The sequence below is a fragment of the Garra rufa genome, chromosome 25, assembly GCF_049309525.1.
Source record: "Garra rufa chromosome 25, GarRuf1.0, whole genome shotgun sequence".
Classification (NCBI taxonomy): domain Eukaryota; kingdom Metazoa; phylum Chordata; class Actinopteri; order Cypriniformes; family Cyprinidae; genus Garra; species Garra rufa.
Genome location: NC_133385.1, coordinates 28,397,676 through 28,424,574, shown reverse-complemented (window position 1 = coordinate 28,424,574; position 26,899 = coordinate 28,397,676). Strand labels below are relative to the sequence as shown.

Below are 26,899 nucleotides of genomic sequence, written 5' to 3'. Positions count from 1 at the left end.
TATATAAAATTTTATTACAGTTAACGATTATTCAGTTTAGTTGTTTTTATGATTTTAAAAATATTAACTCTAGTTAAACATCACTAGTTTCATTATTTTGTCACAATTTTCCTTTATTTATTTATTTATTTATTTATTTTTAATATAATGTTAAATGGCAAGACATTGAACTGTTATAAATGCTGAAAAATTCTATTTAATTTAAGTTCAATATTGGCAATACTGGTCTGGAAAGTATTTGGTACTGAATCGAAAGTAATGTTATATGTCACCCTGGACCACAAAACCATATATATAAATCTTTTATAGTAAAAAAAAAATTATATAAAATATAATTATTATTATATTTAATATAAATTGAGATTTTTACTGAGATTTATATCTGAAAGCTGATTTATTTAATATAATATTTATAAATAATAATAAGCTTTCCATTGATGTATGGTTTGTTAGGATAGGACAATATTTGGCCAAAATACAACTATTTGAAAATCTGTAATCTGAGGGTGTAAAAAAATCAAAATATTAAGAAAATCACTATTAAAGTTGTCCAAATGAAGTTCTTAGCAATGCAGATTACTAATCAAAAATTAAGTTTTGCTATATTTACGATAGGAAATTGACAAAATATCTTGAACATGATCACGATCACAAGAACATTATCTTTACTTAATATCCTAATGATTTTGGCAAATATACCCGTGTGACTTATGACTGGTTTTGTGGTCCAGGGTCACATCTTATTTTATACTACAACGAACAAACGGTAATGAAAGTTTTGTTCCTGTACAATTTCCCAACAATCTTTGAAATAAACATCCCAAGCACTATTGTTCTCTGATTTCTTTGAACTGTATTGCTGAAGTGAGATCATGCTGAAATGTAATCTTTAGCTGAAGCATTCCAGTCGTCTCAGTCGGCTGCACAGCTGGGTTGATCCCAGACCTCCCACGGCTCCCACACACTGAGCAAAACTTCCCCTCCTGCTAGTGAAATCCACATCAACCCCCCTTCCCTTCCCACATTCTCTCCTAACGACCGCAAATCTCACCTCAGCCCCGGGACTGTGGCGACACCTTCCCCCCAAAACAAACATCACCAACCGACTGTCCCCTCAGCACTTACTTTAAAAGTCATGATGAGATGGGTAAAGTGGAACTCTGCCTCAAGGTTCAACTGGATTGTGACGTTCTCCAGGCCTGAGAAAGAGAGAGATAAAGATATGAGTTAAGAGAAATAGTTTCTCCACATTTATTAATGTGGTTCCATTTATTAACTGCCAAACTGTTCTCTATTATGTTCTTTATTGGCATTTGTGGTTCCATGAAGAACTTTTAACATCAATAGAACCTTTCCATTCCACTAAAGGTTCTTCAAATTTTTAAAATGCTTCTCGCACACAAAAAATGGTTCTGAAGAAAGAAAGACATGAACATCTTGGATGACAAGGGGGTTGAGTACATTATCTGTCAATTTTTGTTCTGAAAGTGCACTATTCCTTTAACATCTGAAGAACTTTTCTGTTTCACAAAAGGTTCTTTGTGCTAAAGAAGGTTCTTCAGATTATAAAAAGGTAAGAAAGAGACGGTTCTTTAAAGAACCTTTGACTGAATGGTTCTTTGTGGAACCAAAAATGGTTCTTCTATGGCACTGCTTGAAGAACCTTTTAAAGCACCTTTATTTTTAAGAGTGTACCACTCTATAGTTACTCTAAACATCTGCTTTTTTAGTGGGAAAGTGCTTTGGGAGTCTATAAACATCGAACATAAGAATAAACAGAGTCGAATCTTTAATTAAGTAGGAGGTCATCCCTTGTATTCCCAGGCTTTTGGCCCAGTTGGCTGCTGTATCTCTCATGGATACATAGTTTTCTGTCCTCCTACTCCATACTCTCTCCTAAACCTTACATTCACAGGCTTCTCTGGTTGCATTCATGGCCCCTCGTTTCCTGTCCTGCTACATTTCACACTCATCCACTGCAATAACCAGTAAATCTCTGAATTTCCATTTCCTCTGTCTGTTCGTGTCATCGAGGAACATATGGCTTGTAGAACTGTACATTCTGATAGCTTGAAACAGCTGGACCTTGTCCATGTTGGCTGAAGATGTTTCGCAACTCAACTGTGGCTTCATTGGTTTTAGGAAAATGGGAGTGGAGTGTTCTCAAGGAAAATATGCTTTCTTAAAAATCTTCTGAACTTATATGATAGGTTTGTGTGAGGAACAGTATGAACTTTAAGTCATTATTCACCAAATATTGCCTTTTGCTGTAGGTTGTGAAACGTAACATCCAGTGACATTTGTTTAAGGGTCACACAAAAAAATAAGAGTTTCAATGATAAAAAATAAAGAAAATAAAAAAATCTTTTTTAACCATTTTACTGAAGTACTAAATATGTCATGTTTTTTAACCATTTAGTAAAAACATACTTTCCTTACACTTTGAATACATACAATTATACAATTACAAGTATATTAATAAGTGCCATAATAATAATCAATTTTAAGTTTTAAAATATATTTAAAAGTTTTAAGAGAAGTACTGACTTCCTGCTGTAGTCCTGTAATTCACTGTATTTAATATTAATAAGCTGTGAAGTACAGAGCCCCGCACATGACACGAAAAAAAGTAAATTGTGTGTACTATTTACTAATTCGTTCCCTTTAACTAAACTGTGCACAGGAAATAATCATTTATGCCCTTGTTTCAAGTAAATTGTGTGCACGAAATAATAGAAAAAGTACAGGAAAAGGACAGGAAGTAGAATGAATTATTATTTCGTCAACACAATTTAGTAAAAAACAATAATTAAAAGGAGGGCAAATTGTTATATTGAATGCACAATTTAAGTAAAAAAAGGGAACAAATTCGTAAAACGTGCACACGATTTAGTGAAACGAGGGAACGAATTAGTAAATCGTGTGCATGATATAGAAAAACAAGGGAATGAATTAGCAAATCATGCTCACGATTTAGCAAAAACAGGTAACGAATTGGTATATCATGCGCACAATTTAGGAAAACGAGGGAATGAATTAGTAAATCGTGTGCATGATTTAGTAAAACGGGAACAAATAAGTAAATCATGTGCACGCTTTAGTAAAACGAGAGAATGAATTAATAAATTGTGCACACTATTTTATAAAACGATGGAATTAATTAGTAAATTGTGCGCACTATTTTGTAAAACGAGGGAATTAATTAGTAAACTGTGTGCACTATTTTGTAAAACAAGGGAAAGAATTAATTGGTAAATTGCACGCACTATTTTGTAAATCGAGGGAATTAATTGGTAAATTGCACGCACTATTTTGTAAATCGAGGGAATTAATTGGTAAATTGCACGCACTATTTTGTAAAACGAGGGAATTAATTGGTAAATTGCACGCACTATTTTGTAAATCGAGGGAATTAATTGGTAAATTGCACGCACTATTTTGTAAATCGAGGGAATTAATTGGTAAATTGCACGCACTATTTTGTAAATCGAGGGAATTAATTGGTAAATTGCACGCACTATTTTGTAAAACAAGGGAAAGAATTAATAAATTGTGCACACTATTTTGTAAAACGAGGGAATTAATTGGTAAATTGTGTGCACTATTTTGTAAAACGAGGGAATTAATTGGTAAATTGTGTGCACTATTTTGTAAAACGAGGGAATTAATTGGTAAATTGTGCGCACTATTTTGTAAAACGAGGGAATTAATTGGTAAATTGTGTGCACTATTTTGTAAAACGAGGGAATTAATTGGTAAATTGTGCGCACTATTTTGTAAAACAAGGGAATTAATTGGTAAATTGTGCGCACTATTTTGTAAAACGAGGGAATTAATTGGTAAATTGTGTGCACTATTTTGTAAAACGAGGGAATTAATTGGTAAATTGTGCGCACAATTTTGTAAAACGTAATTAATTAGTAAATGTGGAATTAATTAGTAAATTGTGCACACTATTTTGTAAAACAAAGGAAATAATTTGTAAATTGTGCGCACTATTTTGTAAACGTAATTAATTAGTAAATTGGTTATTTAATTAGTAAATTTTGTAAAACGTAATTAATTAGTAAACATGGAATTAATTAGTAAATTGTGTGCACTATTTTGTAAAATGAGAGAATTAATTGGTAAATTGTACACACTATTTTGTAAAACGTAAATAATTAGTAAAGGTGGAATTCATTAGTAAATTGTGTGCACTATTTTGTAAAACGAGGGAATGAATCTGTAAATCATGCGCACGATTTAGTAAAGGGAGGGAACAAATTTGTAAATCATGTGCAGGATATAGTTAAACAAGGGAACACGATTTAGTAAAATGAGGGAATTAATTTTTGTTGTTTTACATTTTTTATATTTGTATAATTTATTATAAGATTATGAGAATAAATTTGAAAAAAAAAAAAAATCTCTGTTTTTATATTGGTTTGAAACTGTGAGAGATAAATGACACAATCTTCAATTGGCAGGTAGAAAACTCTTTCCCAAGGGAAAAAGAGATGTCATTCCACACTTTAAAAACTGGTCATCACCTTAACTGGTCAGCAATTACTCAACTGCTTTGAAGTAGTTAGTTCCTCCATTGGTCTGATTATAGGGGAGCTAACGGACACGCTAATGAGAGAGAGTTCCCTCTAATAAGACCTCGTTTCACCACCACCCTACATTCCCATGAGAACTGCATGAATAGTGCAGCCTTTCACATCCGTGACTGAACAAACTCCTAAAATAGTACTGAATATTGAAAAGAAAGGAAGATGAGGAATTGTTTGGATTGGAGCCACAACTCACCGTTTTCCGACTGCCACCAAGTCTTAAGGCGGTTTGGGGCAAATGTAGTCACGACATTTTCAATTCTATGGCTGGTTACTTGGTGCATGCTCTCATCGTAGGTTTCCGAGGAATCGCAAACAAAGCACTTCTTCTCTTCCTGTGATGGAGGGGGTGGAAAAGGCACATAATGTTAATGGCATTCTTGTGACGCAAGAACTCCTCCAAAATGAAATGAATGACTGTAAGGGCTCTAAAATACTGAAGTAAGTCAACCCACTTGGTCTGAATTACATGACACAGCTTTTTCAAAGCCTACAGAGAGCACTGAAGTAAGTCAACCCACTTGGTCTGAATTACATGACACAGCTTTTTCAAAGCCTACAGAGAACACTGGATTCATGTGTTGTCCAGATGTTGAGAGGTGCTTTGCTAAATTTTCTCTTAATATTGTGAAAATTATTCATAAAAAATGCTTTTTTCACTCAAAAAACAAGATCGAATCCAATATTTGGTGATAATAAAGAAAAATGAGAGATTTCTAAGCAATTGTTTGGAGTCCGGTTATTTTTGACCGGGAACACCACAAGTGTGACTTTTGCCAATTATGTACAAAATAAAAGCATTTAAAAGCAAACTTCCTGATTAATCATTAAAGCACACTAGTGTGAGAAACAGTGCAAATTTGAATAATTTTTTGTTTAATATTGTGAAAATTATTAATAAAAAATGCTTTTTTCACTCAAAAAAACAAGGTACCTACTCACAGATAAACGAGCCCTACGATTAATCAGATGCAAATAGAAACACAAAACCAGTCCTAAATGAAAGAAAACAAGTTGACAAAAAGAACAAATCCTATATTTGTTGAAAATCTAGCATAATGAGAGTTTTACAAGCAATCGTTTGGAGTCCGTCCATTTTTGAAAGGGAACACCAGGAGTGTGAATGGGATCTGAACACAACCAGAGGGTTAATTAAAAACCTATTAAAGCAATTTGGCTCTATTGAGGGAAATTAGCTTGAAAATTGGCACATGCATGATGTTGTAATGTGACTAGTGCATTAAAATCAGTTCCTGTCCACCACCTTACAACTGCCATTTGACCTCAGCTCCAAAGGTTTGTCTTTGATGACACACCACTAGTTTCAAATGATTAAACGTGAAAAGAGATGAAGATAAACGACGACCGCTGATCAAAAGAACTGACAACATAGTGTAGAGAAAAATTCTTTCTCTCGAGACAAAACTTGGAAGCAATTATCTCTCAATTATGGTTTGGCATGAGTGATTATCATTCAGCCATAGCATCAACGAACCCCTATAAAGCTGCAGGCTGAAGTTTTTGAAGATTCAGAAGACCCACATAATATGTTCAGTGGCCCTACGTAAAACATTTTAAGGCTTTTTGTCTAGAAGGAAGCAGTCTAGACATTCAAGAGTCACAGGAAACAAATCTCTAAAGACAAACATGTTCCAAAAACACCCACATGAAATAACAGGAGTGCAATAAAGCTCTTTCAGAGGATTTTCCAGATAAAATCCCCAAGGGGTGTTGGGAGAAATCCCACAAAGTGGAAATAAAACACATAAATTCTCAATCATGGTATTAAAATACAATTATGAAGCCAAGTATGGAGCCCACAGGGGTGTAGTTTTAATTTCCGATCAATTGACATCATGACGTTACCATAAAATTAATGCTGGTCTTTGCAACTTTTTGCAAACTGAAATATAAAGTCCTTAATGAAGTAATTTCCACCACAATGGAATGATGTTAGCATACCGTAAGTAAGTCAGTGTTTTTGAGACTTTGAAGGGCAAAATATCTGTACTTGTTCAACAATGAAGGATAATGGTTTTAATCTGCAGTAGATAGGTTACCTGCAAATGACTGACGATACAAAAAGGCTCAGGTTTCTGGACACCGCATGTGGAAGTGGCCGAAAGTTGGTGCGCTCGTCCAATGAGAAGATCTCCTGTGGCGGGATAACAGCTCCCCTCTGTGCAAACATCTCCCAGCTCAGGCACATCTGCGAGAGCCCATGCCCCTAAAACTTTGTGGAAGAAGCATAGATTTGGGTTGATTGTATTTTTCAAGGTCCTTCAGTTTTAGTAAAGCTCAATTGACATACATAGTTAGATATTACATAAAATGGACCATCAAACATCTTGCTAACTATATTTAGATGGAGTTGGCATCGTGGCAGTTGATATACATAACATTTAAATGAACTACACTACCAGTCAAAAGTTTTTGAACAGTAAGATTTGTAATGTTTTTAAAGACGTCTGCTCACCAAACCTGCATTTATTTGATCCAAAGTACAGCAAAATCAGTACAATTTTTTAATATTTCTACCATTTTAAAATAACTGTTTTCTATTTGAATGTATTTTAAAATGTAATTTATTCCTGTGATCAAAGCTACATTTTCTGCATCATTACTCCATCACATGATCCGTTAGAAATCATTCTAATGCTGTTCTTCTGAACTTTCTATTCATCAAAGAAACCTAATTCTACTCAGCTGCTTTCAACATAATAATGATAATAATAAATGTTTTTGAACAGCAAATCAGAATAATGAAAAGATTTCTCAAGGATGACTGACTGGAGTACTGACATTAAAAATTCAGCTTTGAAATCGCAGAAATAAATTACATTTTAAAATAGATTCAAATAGAAAACAGTTATTTTAAATAGTAAAATTATTTCAGAATTTTACTGTGCTTTGGATCAAATAAATGCAGCATGATGGTAGAGTAAGCATATTAATTAAACCTTAAATGTAAAAAATGTTCATTTATGTGCAATAAGACATATAATTCACAAAGGTGTAAAATGGCCTACATATAATTTGTGAAATTACATAAATTATAATATTTATTTTCTTTGGAAAGTTTAAGTGATCTACTTAGTAAGTAAAGTAAATAAAATGCATAACTGTTAAAAAGTTTGAGAAACTGCTTTGTGCCATTTGAAATAAGGGCAAACCTCTATATAAAGAGACTTTGCCTCAGCAGAACTAAAATGAAACTTACTTGAAAGGGCTGCGAGCTGTAACAGCATGTTTCTAGATTCTTTCTTTAGCCGGGGTGCAGTAATCCTGGTTTTGCTAGGAAACTGCAGCGCTGAGTCTGGTCCCTGCAGACTGTGCTGCTGCTTTACTGCATCTGGAGCTGCGCTAAACTTTTTCTCCTCAGCCGCTAATCTTCCGCGCATGCGCACAACGCTTCGACTTGTCTAGCGCGCACCCTCCCCCATTCACAAAGGTGGTACTGAGGTAAGCAACGGTCGGTCATTGATTCAAAACGGATAAAATTAGTTAAAAGAGCACTGAAGTGTAAGTTTAACTACTCGAATCGACTGTACATGTCAAATGAATACAACTTATAGCAGATATTTGCAAGTGATGAAAACGCGCCATTTGAAGGGGTTTGAAACTGTAACTGTTACCTCAGACTCGAATGTACGGGTTTGTGACTTAAAAAATAAGACTAAAATCTGTTGCTCCAAATAGGCAACATAGTCATATTGGCCACGTATTTTACAAGATTTACAATTTGTATATTAACGACGAAATGTCAGATGAATTTATCTTAAATTTACTTTAATTGTGGTTATACCACGTTTTAATAACGATAATTATATCAAATGCTACCAAGGACTGCTGTTAAAATGCACTCCAAGGTACTACTAGTACAACAGTGGTACATTTTCTAGAAAACCATGGTACTTACATAGTATTTGTTGTTAATGTTAAGAGAAAGACAAAAAAAATTGTGGTTGCAACAGAAAATGTTTTTATTAAAAGATCAAATTCACGTTTTACATCGTAAACTAGTTTCTCAGGCACAATTACAAAGTACTAACAATTACGTTAACAGCTATTCTTACTCCCAGTGAAATGGCCTTAAATAAGGGAGGATTCCTCAGTAATTAGACAGTTTAAAGGTGAGTCAAAGAGCAGGAGGTTCATGTGGAATTGATGTGGATTTGGTGGTTGTCTTGACTGAGATAAATTAGTGTAATAATGACCAAGAAGAGACCCAGACCTCAGCCAGTTTAGACGTTAGGATTTAAACCAGAGATTTGGATTATCACTATATTCCCAAGGCAGTAAAAAGGGGTCAGATATTTTGAGGCAAGTCCTCCAAAGCACACATTGTAAAAAGTGAAACACCGGACTTGGTTACATTTTAAGGTCATTTATACAACATCCTGTCACCTTTAACCAGCTCACGAAGTGTTTTTCTTTGTTTTCTCTTTGTACACTTCAGGAAGAGATTATAGGCGAGGTGACACAACAAACATCTGCAGATCCTTAAGATTGAAAGACACAGTTTAAACATTCAGGAGACCTGCTGTCTGACCTAAAAAAGAGAAGTTCAGTCAAGTAACTTCAAGTTGTAACGCCTAAATTACCTTTTTATTCATGTTAAAAATACTACTTAATATGGCAGAATCAATCAGACTACATTAGATTACTTTTTGAAGTAAAAAGCATAATTTTTTTTAATCTGTTTTATGACTTTTTCCCTTTATCTTGACCCAATGAAGATGAAATTACCTCAGACGAAATGTGTCTCAACAACAATAAAGTAGTTAAAAGGGGGGGAAGATCCACTCAGACCAGTGAAATAACATCAGTGGGGCTTTACCTTTGGTTTTGCAATTCAATAGTAAACGGAGAGGCTGTTAACACCACAGGACAAAAGCACAGACCCTCCACCTCCTGCGAGAGACAAACGGACACATTCCTCAAGCAGCAGGCGTCTAAACTTGACTGTCTTATCTTAATGCATGTGGAGCAGCTGTTGAGCTCAATTCTGAAAGTAATGATGAAATAGGTTTGCAATCAAGAGGTTTTAATTACTTATCAATGAAAACAATGAAAATACTTTTGGAAGAAACATGGCTAAATAGCTCAAACATAAGCCAATTTGGAATGACATAAACAGAATTGAATTAAACAGTAATTGAACTTTCGTCAATCTGATTAAAATGAAACTCATTCGCCTTTTTGAATGGTTCATTTGAAAACCTGTCTCATAAGAATTATTGTGAATCTGTGAGAACTCAACAAAAAGATGCCTTCTTGTCATTGTTTTGCAGCACACATTCATTTTATATCATCTTATTCAATTCATCAAGCCAATAACTTGAGCAAAATATGATTTGTTTAGCAGTGCCACTTAAGATTCAAGCAGTGCAGGAAACAATGGTGCTTGGTTTTGCTTGATGTAGCTAACAATTTTAATTTTACTATTGCGACCTCTTGTGGACAGTCAGGGTTATACAATACCTAAATGAGATTCTTAAACATAAGATAGGCCCATAATTTGCTAAAAATATACTATATAAATAAAATACTTGAGATTTAAAAAACTGGACAGAACGAGAATACGATCATATGGCATTTCTGGTGCTTGATGAGAACCAGTTCGTAGCACTAGATTGTAAACAAAAAGTCAGCAAACCCATAAAGGACCAGGATGAAAGGACTGCACTTATCCCATAATCCTAGTCCATTGCCTTCGGCATTTTCCCATGGCAAACACTGAAACTGCTTCCTCTAATTTTGAGGAAGGGAAGCCCTTGCAGGCCTAAGTGGAGCACAGATTGTATTTTTCCAATTTGTCAACAATAAAGTTCCTCAAGTCATCTGCCTCCTTCTGGAGTGCCTCCAAATCTTTCATCCTTTCCTCTTTTCTCTCAGCTGCATCCAGAATCCTTTTCTCCAGGTCTGAAAAGACAAGGATAAAGAAGAATTTCCTATTGCTAACAAGAAATTAACACCTATAGGTGTTATGATACAATACCTTCAATTTCCTTCATTTTATCTTCAACAGTTTTAGCCAGCGTTTCCGCATCCATTGTGATGTTCTTCAGACGTTCGTTAACCTCTTCATTAACATTCTGGCTTGTGCTATTCTGTTTTAATTTTTCAAATTGCTCTTTGAGTTCCTCAAGATCCTACCAAAGTAGAAAAGCAATGCACACTTAAAAGACCAGGTTAAAGGAGAAGTACACTTCCAGAATAAAAATGTCCTGATAATTTACACACCCCCATGTCATCCAAGATGTTCATGTCTTTCTATCTTCAGTTGCAAAGAAATTAAGTTTTTTGAGGAAAACATTCCAGTAATTTTCTCCATATACTGGACTTCAATGGTGGCCAATGGGTTGAAGGTCATTGCAGCTTCATTGCAGCTTCAAAGGGCTCTACACGATCACAGCCAAGAAATAAGGGTCTTATCTAGCAAAACGATTGGTCGTTTTCTTAAAAAAATAAAAAAGTATATGCTTTTTAACCACAAATGCTATGTAATCATTGCAAAGGTTCTTTGTCTCTGTACTTTGGTTCAGAAAGGTAGGGTAGGGCGAAAAACTCAATCTCATTTTCTCCTCTAACTTTAAAATCGTCTGACATTGTTGTTTTACCTTTTTTTGTAAATGCCATTTGACTTTCTTTCCACATTTACTTTGTAAACACTGGGTCGGTACTTCCACCTACGTCACACGTGACCTTTCCAACATGATTATGTAATGCGTGAGGTTTGGCTGGTGCAAGATGAGCATTTGTGGTTAAAAAGTATATACATTTTTATTGTTTTAAGAAAATGACCAATCGTTTTGCTAGACAAGACCCTTATTCCTCGGCTGGGATTGTGTAGAGGCCTTTAAAGCACTAAACTACAATTAGGACCTTCAACCCGTTGATCCCAATGAATCCCCACTATATATAGAAATAATGGAATGTTTTCCTCAAAAAAAATTTCTTTGCGACTGATAAAAAAAGAAAGACATGAACATCTTGAATGAAATGGGGGTGAGTAAATTATCAGGACATTTTATTCTGGAAGTGAACTTCTAAGTATGCTAACTGAAATCTTTCCAGTTTAAACAGTAACCATGTTTGTACATCCAACATACTGCTTATTTAAATAAAATATGTATTTGTGCTTGTGAGACTTACCTTTTCGGTGTCTTTGGCACTGTCGACCGCTGCATTGGCAGCATCTTTGGCCTCCTTCCCCTGAGCTCTGTTCATCTCCGTTTTATCCTTCAAGGCCTTGATTTCATCCAGTAACTTTTTGGCACGAGTCGAATTCAAATTATCCTCAATATTTTTTAGTTTAGGTTCAGTCTGTTTAAAAGTGATAAGGAAAATATTCTCATAAAGCAGTTAATTAGGGCAAAAAAGTTGCAATTATCTGTCAAAACAAGTAATAATGCACTCAGAACAAAACAATAAATCAAAAAGTAAAGAAAGTTACACCATACAAATCTGGATTGACATCAGTAAAAATGAAATAATTACTCACTAAAAAGCTCCTGAAAAAAATGCATGTATTGTTTAGCAAAATAAACCATTACCTCATTAACATTCTTCCTGATAATGTCATTGTTTTCTGTAGCCTCGCCCAAATCATTGAATATCTTGTCATTGAGCTTTGCTGTATCACTGAGTGCTTTCTCTATCTCGCTCACATTGATAGCCTTGGATCTGTTCCTGATTTTACAACAACCAAACAGGATTAGTGACACTGTTGTCCACAGCTTTAAACAGCACAATGAAATGATAAAAACTACAGCTTTGACACATTGACTATTGATTACTGTAGCCTCACAAGATTTTTTTGGCTCTCTTTTTCATGTCTTCAGCAATTCTTGCTTGTTTTTCCAAGTGCTCTAGATCATCATCGAAGTCGGTGACATTTGCCAGGATCCTCTTGATGTTCTCTATCATGTCCTTGATCTCATCAGGGGACTTGGGCAGCTGAATGGACAACACAGCATTGGCCAGTTTGTCAATGTCCTCTGGCTTCACCAGCTCATCTGTTAAGGTACAATACTCAAATAAATGTACATTTTACCATGTAAAATGAAAACGTCTATATGAAGTCTATATTTAGCAAAATTAATTTTTTTTTTTTTGTGATAATTAGCTGTCAAGCTCAATTAAAGGCCAGTTCACACTAACATAAATGTTAAGTGCAAAAATTAGTTTGATGTGAAAATATGGTGGAGCTTTCCTATGGTATAAGCTTTCCATAAAACAAACAAAACAAGCCCTGAATTTAATAATACTTATTTTAAAAACCACATACTATACAGGCACTTTATATTTAATGGTATTTTATTATTCTAATTGTATTTAATATACAAAAAGGCATTTGCATTGGGTTTGTAAATGTTGTTTTTTGCATGTTTTGGCATGAGTTTTTGTCGCATTTACACAGTTTTGACCAGCAGGCGTCACCAGTGTGTGGTGTTTTGAGCAAATCAAAATGAATTAATCTGCGAAGCAATTGGTTCAGTTGATTCAAAGCTTCGAAAATGTTGTTTCACCCATCAATAGTGTCACCAAGCTGTAAAATATGCAACAGCTGGGGCTTTGGGCATGTGATCAAAACTACAAGTCTTATTGGTTGGCCAGCTTTTTTCACAGTGTGATGTTTTTCACAGGAAAATATGTTTTTTGAAACACAAGGTTAGCACAAGTGTGAATAAGATTTGAGAGCTATAGCTGACGGCAGGATTACAGCAAATAACAACTTGAATTTCAATCTGTTCCTTGATTCACATGCTCGAGAAGTACTTTTATGGTACATTTGTCATTGACACTAGTGACTGTCTACTTTTGTTATATGAAAAAGAGAAGCTTGGGCCTTTGATTTTGTGCTTCCCAAAATGAAAACACTACTACTGATTTGCCTGAGAGTGACCTGAGGTGAGTTGACAGAATAACTATCCAGTTTCTATTCCTGACTGGATGTGATCAAAGACCAGGCAACCTTTAACAGAAGCTACCAACCGATTTTTTACATGCAGTAGGGATGCTCATATTGACCGTTTAACCGTTAACCGACAGTAAGAATTTTAACCGATTATTACTATCAGTTAAACGGTTTAAAAGGTTTTTTTTTCTATTCTTTTTTTTTTTTTTACGTTTGCTGCATGGTGAAAGAAATAATGCTATTTGTAAGTTATCTGTTTACTCACACGCGCGTGTCGACACGTGCAGTGTGGCTGTACAGACATATTTCCCTTCACCTTTACTTAGTAAACAGATGTAGTATATGCAACTCAATGGCAAGTGGCGTTATTGGGTTATCAGAGAGTGAATCCGTGAGTGAATGTATTCAAATTCTGAATGAATTAGAAAGTGCGCAATAGGCGCTCCCGTTACAATCACTGGAAAGCTATCACTCATCCTAGAGTAGTTCATCGCAATCTCATAAAGTTATTAAAAAGTAATAAAATAACCTTTACACTGCACAATTAATGTCTTATTTATATAATGCCAACACTTTCTTGGTTTTAATAAGAGAGTTTGCGAAAGTGTAGAAATCAGCAAAACTGAAACCGGCACTTTGGTTGGTGAGTGGATTGTAACATAGCCTCCTCTGATTGGCCACAGCGATAATCAAATCAACATACATGTCTGTGATTGGCTATTGCTGAACGCTGTAAAACACGCGCTTCTCCACACGCATATGACAGTGGATGGAAGTCCCGAACCGCAAATTGAAAGGGTTTTTGTGATGGTGTTTTTTTTTGCGGATCTAAGAGTTAACAGGCAGCGGTCCTGCCTATCCGTACAGCATGTAGACATGTTAAAAACTAGGCACACTGAGGTATTGGCTGGCCTGCTATATATTTTTATGTCCGACGAGAAGAATAAGACAGGTACAGTTCTTCAAAGCGCATAAAAGAATTCAGTGTGTTTTAGTTTTGTCATCTTAATTAGGTAGTTATTTAATTTATACATATTTAGTGTAGGCCTATTTATATTATTCTTTTTTTTTCATTCAGATTTTCTCTGTTCTCAGAACCGCTGCTGATGCGTGATAATTTAAGTATATGTCAATGCAGTTTTTGTTGTTGCTCTGTATGCTGCTGTTTGCACGTTAAAATAAAACATTTGCTTGTATTTTTAATGTATCATCACAGATACTCGTGCATTCTATTTTTATTTTAAACTAATTTATTATTCTAATTTTATCAGTTAACGGTTAATGTTCGGATAACGAGCAGCGGTTGTCGGTCAGGAAAATTAACCGAAATGAGCATCCCTAACATGCAGTACCTCTCAAGTAGTTCTTGAGCTTCTCGATGAGGTTCTTGGTGTCAATCTTTTCCTTCTCATATTTGTTCTTAGTCTGATTCATTTTATTCATCAGGTCCTCAGCTTGATCTTTGATGTAATTAGTCATTTTCGAGGTGCTCAAAAGCTGTAAATAGAAAAGAAAACAGAATGAGGCTTAACTTTGACATGTACTGTAAAAGATAAAATAATCCAAAAGTTGCTGTGACTTTTAATTTTTTCAAAAGAAACAGCCTAAAGTTCATCTGGAAACCCCAATATATAAAGTATATGTATTAAATTAAGTAGGAAGGTACTGAAAAAATTATTTGATCCCCTGCTGATTTTGTACGTTTGCCCACTGACAAAGACATGATCAGTCTATAATTTTAATGGTAGGTTTATTTGAACAGTGAGAGACAGAATAACAACAACAACAACAACAACAACAAACGCATTTTAAAAAAGTTGTAAAATGATTTGCATTTTAATGAGTAAAATAATGCAAAACATGAGTTAGTACTTGGTGGCAAAACCCTTGTTGGCAATCACAGAGGTCAAACTTTTCTTTGAGTTGGCCACCAGGCTTGCACACATCTCAGGGATATGGTCCCACTCCTCTTTGCAGATCTTCTCCAAGTCATTAAGGTTTCGAGGCTGACATTTGGCAACTTGATCCTTCAGCTCCCTCCAAAGATTTTCTATGGGATTAAGGTCTGAAGACTGGCTAGGCCACTCCGGGACCTTAATGTGCTTCTTCTTTGGACCTTAATTTCACTCCTTTGTTGCCTTGTCTGTGTGTTTTGAGTCATTGTCATGCTGGAATACCCATCCACAACCCATTTTCAATGCCCTGGCCCTGACAGTACATGGCCCTGTCCATTGTTCCTTTTATGCAGTGCAGTTGTCCTGTTCCCTTAGCAGAAAAAAAAACCCAAAGTATAATGTTTCCAACTATGTTTGATGGTGTTCTTGGGGTCATAGGCAGCATTCCTCCTCCTCCAAACATGGCAAGTTGAGTTGATGCCAGAGAGCTTGATTTTGGTCTCATCTGACCACAACACTTTCACCCAGTTAAGCTCTGAATCATTCAGATGTTCTTTGCCAAACTTCAGACGGGCATGTACATGTGCTTTCTTGAGCAGGGGGACCTTGTGGGCACTTCAGGATTTCAGTCCTTCATGGCGTAGTGTGTTACCAATTGTTTTTTGGTGACTATGGTCCCAGCTGCCTTGAGATCATTGACAAGATCCTCCTGTGTAGTTCTGGGCTGATTCCTTGCTGTTCTCATGATCATTGAAACTCCACAAGGTGAGATCTTGCATGGAGCCCCAGACAAAGGGAGATTGACAGTCATTTTGTGTTTCATCCATTTGCAAATAATGGCACCAACTATTGTCACCTTCTCACTAAGCTGCTTGACGATGGTCTTGTAGCCCATTCCAGCCTTGTGTAAGTCTACAATCTTGTCCCTGACATCCTGGAACAGCTCTCTGGTCTTGGCCATGGTGGAGAGCTGAAATCTGATTGATTGCTTCTGTGGACAGGTGTCTTTTATACAGGTAACAGGTGTCTTTCACTTAAATGGAGTGCTCCTAATCTCAGCTCCTTATAAAAAACACCTGGGAGCCAGAAATATTGCTGATTGATGGGGGATCAAATACTTATTTCACTCATTAAAATGTAAATCAATTTATAACTTTTTTAAATGTGTTTTTCTGGGGTTTTGTTGTTGTTGTTGTTGTTGTTATTCTGTCTCTCACTGTTAAAATAAAAATACCATTAAACTTATAGACTGATCATTTCTTTGTCAGTGGGCAAACGTACAAAATCAGCAGGGGATCAAACATTTTTTCCCTCACTGTATGTTTTTGACGTACCTTAGCGTCAGCTTCCTTGAGTTTACTGCGCAGATTAGTAATGTTCTTCTCGGTCATCTCTGCCAGTTTGGAGGCATTGAGGCTGATGGGAAAACTCCCTGTACAGGCCAGCCCCCCACATTTCCCACACAAAGCTCCACCACATTTCGCCTTCTCACATTCTGCATCGCCTGGAGCCCCACAGACCTACAGCAGAAAGATTTGTCACTGGAATTCACATATGTTCCTTCTTCAAATTACAAAAACCTAGTTTTACTCTTTATTCACCTCTTCGTTGAGGTTGGCAACACTCAGAGCTTTTACTTTTCTCTCCAGCTTATCCATTTCTCCTATGCGACACTTTGCAAGTTCCAATGTAGCATTCTCTCTCGTCTTCCTGGAGGCTTCTTGGACCTTTTTAGCTGCTTCCACTTTCTTCTCACTGTCAGTGAATTCGTCATAGAGCTTTTTGATCTTATTCAAAATATCTAGAAATGACACACAATAGTTGCATAATAGCTTATAGCCTATAAAAGCCAAGTGTTATAATTATATTGTTCACAAATGACTGGTGAACAAATGATTCTGCAACATTTTGTGTTGGTAATCATTAAGATTTAACTCTTTTCAGTCACAAACCATTAATAGCTTTGGAGTCTGTCACTGGAATCTCCTTTGTCTTCTCTATGAGATTCTTCAACAGTCTGTTGAACTCAAGGCGGATATTGTCGATGTCAGTGTTGAGCAGTACGGTTGGATCAATAATGATTATGTTTGGGTCAATGGTCTCTGTTTCATTCCTGAGGAGGGAGTAGAAAGACATGTACACTCTAAAAAGTGCTGGGTTAAAAAATAACCCAACCATAACCCAGCTGCTGGGTAACTATGGGACAGAACACGCGTTGGGTTGTTTTGACCCAAGTGCTGGGTTAAATCATTTGACCCAAAATGCTGGGTTGTTTATTTGACCCAACCAGTGGGTCAGATTAACTGTGTTGCTGGGTTAAAAACTACCTAAATATTGGGTTATTTGTTGTCTAATTGCCTTGCTACCTTTATATACCTTTATATTTACCAATAATAATATATAAATCACAAAAGAATGTAAAATTATTATTGTTTTTCTGTAATACAGTTACACAACACAAAAAAATGAATCTGTAAATGTCAATTTAATGAGTTTTCATATTTCTTTTTAATACAGTTTTCAAATAGGTGCAACTGTCACACATTTTGTCCAACCCTTACAGACACAAATAACGGTTTTAGATCAGTTTCTTTTAAACACAAAACTGTAAAGAAGGCACAATATATTCCTATTCTTTATGTCAACATTGCAGCAGCAGAACACTCAAAAATGAATTATTACCACATTAGAATCATTCCAAAATATGTGCCATTAAAACTAAGCCAAAAAAAGAGTCCACCAGACAATACTTACAATTTAAAACATGTTACAAGTGGCCAAAAAAAAAAACTTTTGCCCTCAAAAACTTCACACATGAAGACTTATGTCCATCAATATGATATACTGCAAGCTGGAGAAATTCCCAGGCAACAAGTCTGCTTCAATGGCATGGCCTGGAACAATGGCGAAGGTCTAGAAATGTTGTTGTCTCATCCCAAGGCTCAAATCCACCATGTTGGTCCCCAACCTGTTAATTATACGCAATTTAGTCTTGCAACATAACTAACATTTTAAGTTAAGTGTATTTTATGAACATAAACACAGAGGCATGAAATAAATGCTCATTTTGCTTCTCAACTTTTCATACAGTTGTGGTCAAAATTGTTAGAACACTAGTATTTTCACCTGCTAAATAAGGTTTTAAGTCAGTGATTTCTCTTTTGCTGTAGTGTGTCAGTAGGAAATATCGGTTTACATTTCCATTCATTTTGCCATTAATTGTGATAATCCAGTGACATTTTTGTTTGCACAACAGCCAGTGCTCCACACAGGATCTGTTCTCATCATCATCCAGAAGAACTGTGACAGCGTCTCCAAGATGCTCGAAGAGACCTAACTGCAAAGCTACAGTACTGTTAAAAGTTTTAAGCACTTGTCTAAAAATGTCATAAAATGATGCTGTCAAAAATAATGTCATAAATAAATGTTCTTTATCAATTAACCTTGATTAACTAAATTAAATCAACATTTGGTTTGACCATCCTTTTGCGTTTAAAGCAGCTTTTGCCCTACACTAGGTGCACTTGCACATAGTTTTTCAGGTAGCTTTGCAGGTAGGTCTCTTGAAGCATCTTGGAGACGTTGTCACAGTTCTTCTGGATTTAGTCTGTCTCAGTTTGTTCTGTTTCTTCATGTCATTCCAGACAGACTGGATGATGATGAGATCAGATCTCTGTGTGGAGGATTGGCTGTTGTGCAAACAAAAACCTCACTGGATTATCACAATTAAAGGCAAAATGAATGTTTGGAAATGTAAACTGATAATATAATTTCTTACTGACACACTACAGCAAAAGATAACAAACACTGACTTAAAATCATTTTTTAGCTGGTGAAAATACAACTGTTATAATAATTTTGGCCACCACTGTGTGTATATATATACACCCTTATTAGAGCAGAAAACGTAAAACAAAACTTACAGGTTGTACGTCAATGAATGGCCTCCGGGATTCCGTGGTTGTGGGTCTGAAGACCTTTTATCCAGAGTGGGCAGGACTTTGAAAGCACTTTCCCCTTTAGCATCTAAACCATAGGAATAATATGCAAACTGTGAAACATATTTTATAATCAAAACAACAAACTGAAACACTTTCATATGAAGATTTCTTCATTCCTTTAAATAATGCTAATTAATTCCCATCCTCATTCAACTACTGCAGGTTAAGTTTAGGTATGGGGTCAGATTCAAGGATGTAGAATATGCTCATGCAGAATAAGGCATCAGTTTGTGCTTCATAAGTATGAATTAACAGCCAATATACAAGCTAATAAGCAACTAGTTAAGTGTTACTGTACCATTGTATTTACCAGTTTATGTGTGTCAAATACAGTTGCATATTGTTTTTACAGATTGACATATTATAAGAAAAAGCTTACCTTAAGTCATGTCACCCAGGAATGTATCTTGCTGAGCACTGGCAAGAATTAGGTCTGCAACTGTAGCCCAGTCTTCAAAAAGTCTGCCTCTGGATATAGCTTCCTAAAGTCTTGTTAAATCTGATAAAATCTGAAAAAGAAATGTGGTTCAATAAGTTTAAGGTTTATACTGGTCTCCTAGTTTGTAATGCAACACAGGCATTCACTAAAATAGAGGAAGAGTAAGGGGCCGTTCACATGCCGCGCCTAAAAACGCGTGAAAACGCAAGACGCGTCGCTTTCTCTTTCCAAAACGCAGCTTGCTCTCCCATGGCGTCTGCCGTTACTAAGCAACCATGTCCCGCGCCTGGAAAAAACGAGCTTACCGAACTTCAGTGCGCAAAACGGGACATGTGAACGGCCACATACACCACGAGAGATTAAGTCTAACTTTACATACTGTAGCTAAGACAACATTACATTTAAGTAATAAACAATAGTACATACCTGTCATATTGTGGTTTAACATTATTAAAGTAAGGGACATAGCGTTTTAGCTAATGCAGATAAGTTACCTCAAGGAAAAAAGCGCGAAAATGCTCAACATAAAACATGATATGGATCTATCGTTGGATTGACATTCACTTGACACGTCGCAGACATTTACTTGAAAAAATATGCCCTAAAAAGATCAATTTTTGTATGAAATTATCTAATTTTGACAAAACATTACAAAGCCATACAGTATGCAGACAGTAAAGGAACTTACTCCCGTATTTCTGACCTACTCTTTCCATAAGGCGTTAAAATAAAGGCCATATGTATACTGTAAGTTATACAAATAACACTACACACACACACACACACACACACACACACACACACACACACACACACACACTTTATATAACAATAAAGCGATTGTTGAGGCAAAAAAGTACATCGCTAGGCTGCTTAAGTTACAACGTTCGTCATTCACGGAATAAAATGCCAACCCTGCACAGCGACATATCAAATATTGCATTAAACAGTGAAACCAGTGTGCTCTAAAACACAACTTATTAAAAATAAAGGTAAATAATTATATAATCATATTATTAATTTACCTTATAATCCTGCTTGCTGCGAGGTGCGTGACCGCCTGGCGACGAGTCGAGTGAAGAATCCAGAACGTTCGATGAAGTAAAAAAAAATAAACAAACCGGTTGGGTCAAAATAACCCAACCCAGGTGTTCATAGTGAAAGAACCCCTTATAGTCCATTTGACCCAACATGATCAACCCAACTGTGTGTTTACAGTGCCTCAAACAACCCAGAATTTTGACCCAGCACAATTAACCCAGCAATGTGTTTACAAAAATAACCCAGCACTTTTTAGAGTGTAAGATAAAAGTAGTCATTGTCTCAGAAATATTGTAGTATGTCTCTTACCTAATGCGTGCCAAGAGCTCCTCTAGCTTCTTAAGCTCATCCTTGGCGGTCAAGTTAGCCAGATTCTGCAGCTTCTCCAACAAATCCATTAAGTTTTGTAGTTCAGATCTAGGCCGATCATCTTCAGGACATGGCATCATAGTTTCTGTCTTCTCGATATCCAGTCTAACATCTGACACAATATTCTCCCAGAGGTGGTAGCAGTCATGGCAGGGTTCACAAGCAGGAAAGTTTATGTCATGACCCGGGGCGCAATCGTCACAGAAAAGGCCGGTCACCCCTGGCTTACACAAGCACTCACCCGTGTAAGGGTCACAAGCTGGATAAATTGTGCCTTCCATGTTACAGTCACAAGCTGAACGAAAGATGAGATCATTTTGGTTTAGTCAGCAGACAGTGACTTGAAAGAGAACTAGATTTTCCACTTAATAACTTACACATGCACTGTATATCTGGGTTTCCAAAGTGATTCGGCCCACACTCGTCACATTTTCTGCCTCCATACTCTGGCTGGCAGAAACACTGGCCTGTGATCTGGAAGAACATAAAGTGAAGGTGTGAAGCCCCAAAAAAACGTTACAGCCGTCCATGTGATTAGACAATTTTTCTAAAATGAATTTGTTGTATAAATGATTATATAAACCCAACATATTAACCTTGTCACAGACATGGTTGAGAGCATGTTCTGGGTCACAGTTGCAGGGCTGGCACCCAGATTCTCCATCCAGGTTCCAGTATCCATCCTCACACTCATTACAAAGGGTTCCTATGACACCTGTGCGACATGGGCACTGGCCAGTTTCCTGGTCACAGAAACAGGGGCTTCCAGCTGTACACTTTGTGTCATCTGTGCCCCTTCGGTCACAAGAACACTCTAAGAATACAATAAAAACAAGACATTTGTTATTTATGAAGCCAAATAAAGACTTGTTATATAAAGACTGTTGCCAAAACAATGTGTAATTTATGTTAATTATTCTGTCCCTTATCGAAATTTTATTCCATCTATTTTGTAAATGTATGTTATTAGGTGTTATTTCTTTTTTTTTTTTTGACTTCGTAATGTTTCATCAGAATGTCATACTGGATCTTACGATGAAAATTACAGACTTGTCCCTGGTGACATTAACAGTCATTTAGTCCACTTAAACCTCACCCCTTCCCAATCAACCTCAAGGTTGTGTTCATTTCTGAATGTAACACAGACAACTCAAACCAACCAATTAACAACCAAAATATTTCCCGCCAAGTCCAATTTTTTGATAATCAGTTATGATAATTACTTGGACGTACCTCACAATACGGAAGGAAATATCTGTTACTACTTCTCTGTTTGATTATGAATTTAATGTTAAATTTTATATGCTTCTGGGTCACATTAACAGTATTCTCTTAGTTTTCTATAGGAGCTTTTACACCAGAGGAACATTTTCATAAATCCGGAAATGATTTTAGGTACACAAACTAAATTATGGGGACTAAATTAGCTCTTACTTTAGAGTAGGGTATAACCCAGCACAACAGGAACTTCCAGTAACTAGGGCTAGGAAAATAAATTGATGCATCACGAATCAAGAAATAATTCTGCATCGATTCTGAGATTTTGCAAATGCGCCGCAGTTCTCTTTCTAATTGAGTCTCAGCCGTTTTTAACAGCAGATGGCACTGCATGCTTTAGAAACAGCCATAATTTGCTTGCTTCCAATTCCTTAATAATAGGGGCTTTCGCACCACAAAGTTATAGGAACTAGTTTTCCTGGTTGCATTCGCACCGGCAGCAGGAACTCAGAAGCGGTCCTCAACAGAGATTAAAAGAGCATGAACATCTGACTAAATCTCCTATTACAACTTGCAGTGTTACATATCAACTAGGCTAAGAAAGGAACACAACGTAGCTGAATGTCATTATCGCTGTTTTCCATGTAAATATTTTTACATGGCTGTTTGAAAAATGCTGGGTAGCCAGTGTTTCATATGTGTCTGGCCAATCATGTACACTTACGTCACTGGTAGTTCCTATAAAACCGTTTTAGACCCTACTCTGAAGTAGGAGCTAATTTAGTTCCCCAAACAGAGTTCCTAGAACTAAATACGTTCCTAGTGTGCGAAAGCAAATAAATCGATGCACAGCAAATTGCATTGCGATCCTCACGATTCTGAGCTTAGTTTTTAACAGCAGATGGCACTGCATTATTTAGAAACAGCCGTACTCTGCTTGCTTCCCATTTCCAAGTTTGAAAAGGTTGAAGCAAATTACAGGAGTGTTCACAGTGGGATGTGTTTACACAAATTTTGCATCATAAAGCATTCTGACCCAAGGTGCTCGTTCGAATCGATTCCAGAGACAATCACGATGCATTGGGAAAATCTCAGAATCGATCCATGAATCATGATGCATCGATGTATCACCTCAGGCCTACCAGTACGCAACTTAGCCATATGAAACACCAGTAGTTCCTGTAACCACTAAAAATGTTTTCCTTTTGCGGAGTCGTTGTTTTGTCATTAGACCTAAGAATCGAGAGTTCACAATTTCGCCTGCTGATCCATATTTGTGCCACATGAACCATTTGAGGAAAGTATTCTCTAAAACCTGTACCTTTGCAGTCTTGGGCGAGCGCATTCCCATAGTATCCACGTTTGCAGCTCTGACAGCGCGGTCCCTCTGTGTTGTGTAAGCAGCGCAAACATTCGCCAGTTACAGCATCGCATGCATCGCCGTCACGAGGATCGATGTTATTGTTGCAACAACATTCCTCACATTGGGTGTCTGGCAACCTCAGGTCACCATAATAACCAGGAGCGCAGGAGTCACAGTGTAGGCCTACAAGAGAAAAGGTAATATTCATAATTGGTGTGTTTTTTTTGTTTGTTTGTTTTTTAACAGTGTTGAATCTTTACATCTCTCACTTTGTGTTAGATCAAACAGGAAGACTGTTTGAAGGTCTCAAAAGTGCTGTGAATGAAGAAGTGTATATATGTATGAAGTACCTGTATGTCCAGGCAGACATTCACAGTATGGCGCTCCAGAGTGTGGATCCTTGTTGCAGGAAATGGCAAAGAAACGCCCACTTCCATTCAGATCTGGACATAAGCATGGCTCACATGGCTGCCCAGAGACAGGGCTACCAACATAACCATCCTTACACCTAAAACAGAAAATAACCTTAATTCTAGGGACTCATTTATTTTGCTTTAACCTCGAAACTGAAACAATTTGATCTTAGATTCTCTCTTGCCTTTCACAGTTGGGTCCCATGGAGTGTTCCCTGCAGTCCATACAGTTTCCAGTGAAAGGGTCACAGATGTCAGCCAACCCGTTGCATTGGCAGCGTCTGCACAGGGGAAACCCGTAGTAGCCAGGATAACATTTATCACATCGACGACCAGTTACTCCTTCACGACACGAGCACTGACCAGTTGTCTGGTCACACAGCTCAGCGGTAGAGCCGGACGGATCACAGTTACATTCTAGAGAGGTCAATGACAAATAAAATGTCCAAGATAAAGAATCTAGTTTGCAGCAATGTTCTAAAAACATTCTGAATATGAGAGTATGGCTTACGTGAGCAGCCATTGGGTCCAAGCCCGTATGTCAAAGGAGCACAGGAATCACAGCAGCGACCAATAACGTTGGGTTTGCATTGACACTGTCCATCGAATTTACTGCAAGATGAGCCATGTGCTCCAAAATGATGACAGCTACAAGCTGTTGATTTACACAGATACACATGGTAGCAGTGCATCATGGAATTAATTGAATGTGTATATTTGTGATGTACATTTAGATGATACTTACACACTGCACCATTGTGAATAAAAGCTGACATACTTCCAATAAGCTTCTCACATACTTCAGGAAGGGTGTGCTCCCCTGCCTGTGCGCCCAACTCAATACAGCTGTATTGCTGAAACTCAGCTAGATATGACTGCGAGCAGAAGTTTGACAGAGAGTCCACTTTGGGAATAAGACCCATCTATGGTGAAAGTGAATGGGGTAAATAAATACAGTAAATATACTCAACAAAAGGCAGCTTCATCGTTTTAAATGATCTTGGAATAACAAGATCTGGTTGAAATCTTACAGAGTCAATAAGGATGTATGAGCTGGACTGAGGGTCACGACTAGGCTTCTTTCTAAAAGTGACGTCCACATGGTATTTATTCCTATCACTGAGGCATACTGGAAGATCCAGAGTGGCTGTCCTGTATGTGAAAATTTAAATGTAGTTAGATGATTTTACATGAATGATTTCAAGAACCTGAGCACTTAAAGAACAGCTCGTACAATAAAAGTTAAAAGATTAGTTCACTTCCAGAATGAAAATTCACAGATAATTTACTCACCCCCTTGTCATCCAAAATGTTTATGTCTTTCTTCCTTCAGTCATAAAGAAATTATGTTTTTTGAGGAAAACATTTCAAGAATTTTCTCCATATAGTGGACTTCTATTGTGCCCCGAGTTTGAAATTTCAAAATGCAGTTTTAATCTGACTTCAAACGATCCCAAATGCGGTTGTAAACAATCCTAGTCGAGGAAGAGGGGTCTTATCTAGCTAAACGATTGTTTTGTTTTTGTTTTTTATTACAATTTATATTCTTTTTAACCTCAAATGCTCATCTTGTCTAGCTCTGCCTGAACTCTTTTTTTTCTGGTTCAAGACAGTTAAGGTATGTCGAAAAACTCCCATTTCATTTTCTCCCTCAACTTCAAAAATAATTTCAAATTCATCCTACATCATTGCAAAAGTACTGACCCAGTGTTTGCAAAGCGAACATGCAAAGAAGATCAAACACCCTTACCAAAAAAGGTAAAACAGAAAAAGAAAAAAAGTGAGAAAATGAGATGGGAGTTTTTCAACATACCCTAACCGGAAAAACAGAGTTCAGGCAGAGCAAGACGAGACGAGCATTTGAAGTTAAAAAGTATATACATTTTATTTTTTTTTCAAACATAAATAACCTATAGTTTCACTAGATCAGACCCTTCTTCCTCGGCTCGGATCATTTAGAGCCCTTTGAAACTGCATTTAAAGCAACACTAAAGAACTTCGCTCCCTCTACAGGTTGGAAGCGGAATTGTCTATTACCGCTGTCGTAAATAATTTAGCCTACCGTCGCGTCACATGCACGTTATTTGTTTGGAGGCTATCCAGGACCGGCTTTGGAAATAACGATGTCCAGTGACAAGGTAGAGTATGTTGCATGACTCTATGAAAGTATAAAATATAATAAAAAAAAATTAAATAATAATGACATTGTTTGCTATTTAATTTAGCCGTAAAGCAAGTCGCATTTGTAGTCTCATTTGAACTACAAAACCGCTACCCGACGACCCAAACTTACATAGTGCTGTTATGGCCGATAGAGGGTCGCAAAGTGAATACGAAAGTGCCGTTTCACCCTTAAGAGTTGATGAACCACTGACACGAGTTATTTTTTATTATTTTAAGGTAAAAAAAAAACTCTTTAGTGTTGCTTTAAACTGCATTTTGGAAGTTCAAGCTCGCGGGCACCATAGTAATCCACTATATGGAGAACATTCCTGAAATGTTTTCCTCAAGAAACAATTTCTTTACGACTGAAGAAAGAAAGATATGAACATCTTGGATGACATGGGGGTGAGTAAATTATCTGTACATTTTTGTTCTGGAAGTGAACTAATCATTTAATGGGGTCCAAAACAAAATTTGAC

At 36.6% G+C, this 26,899-nt stretch overlaps 1 protein-coding gene and 1 long non-coding RNA gene across 3 annotated transcripts in view; both read right to left on the bottom strand.

Moving 5' to 3' along the window:
• Nucleotides 1–8,560: 8,560 nt before the first annotated feature.
• LOC141301429 (laminin subunit beta-4-like) overlaps nucleotides 8,561–26,899 on the bottom strand; it is a 30,707-nt gene continuing 12,368 nt past the window's right edge. Inside the window, exons 17-34 of the mRNA XM_073831659.1 lie at nucleotides 25,289–25,409; nucleotides 25,003–25,180; nucleotides 24,769–24,912; nucleotides 24,443–24,674; nucleotides 24,195–24,352; nucleotides 23,803–24,027; nucleotides 21,860–22,077; nucleotides 21,641–21,737; nucleotides 21,204–21,558; nucleotides 17,366–17,526; nucleotides 17,015–17,214; nucleotides 16,748–16,933; nucleotides 14,871–15,015; nucleotides 12,409–12,616; nucleotides 12,155–12,290; nucleotides 11,754–11,924; nucleotides 10,597–10,750; nucleotides 8,561–10,520 (exon numbers count right to left, since the gene is read on the bottom strand). Of these exons, the coding sequence (XP_073687760.1) occupies nucleotides 10,381–10,520; nucleotides 10,597–10,750; nucleotides 11,754–11,924; nucleotides 12,155–12,290; nucleotides 12,409–12,616; nucleotides 14,871–15,015; nucleotides 16,748–16,933; nucleotides 17,015–17,214; nucleotides 17,366–17,526; nucleotides 21,204–21,558; nucleotides 21,641–21,737; nucleotides 21,860–22,077; nucleotides 23,803–24,027; nucleotides 24,195–24,352; nucleotides 24,443–24,674; nucleotides 24,769–24,912; nucleotides 25,003–25,180; nucleotides 25,289–25,409 (3,229 nt within the window). The 3' untranslated portion in view covers nucleotides 8,561–10,380. The remainder of the gene's footprint in view (nucleotides 10,521–10,596; nucleotides 10,751–11,753; nucleotides 11,925–12,154; nucleotides 12,291–12,408; nucleotides 12,617–14,870; nucleotides 15,016–16,747; nucleotides 16,934–17,014; nucleotides 17,215–17,365; nucleotides 17,527–21,203; nucleotides 21,559–21,640; nucleotides 21,738–21,859; nucleotides 22,078–23,802; nucleotides 24,028–24,194; nucleotides 24,353–24,442; nucleotides 24,675–24,768; nucleotides 24,913–25,002; nucleotides 25,181–25,288; nucleotides 25,410–26,899) is intronic.
• Nucleotides 17,936–20,915, bottom strand: LOC141301242 (uncharacterized). Of its 2 annotated transcripts, XR_012342140.1 has the most exons (4): nucleotides 20,879–20,915; nucleotides 19,794–19,923; nucleotides 19,337–19,439; nucleotides 17,936–18,381 (listed from the first exon to the last, which is right to left on the bottom strand). It is a non-coding gene; the product is annotated as an uncharacterized lncRNA (long non-coding RNA). The 2 variants fall into 2 exon arrangements; XR_012342139.1 differs by lacking the exon at nucleotides 20,879–20,915 and having other exon boundaries at nucleotides 19,794–20,334.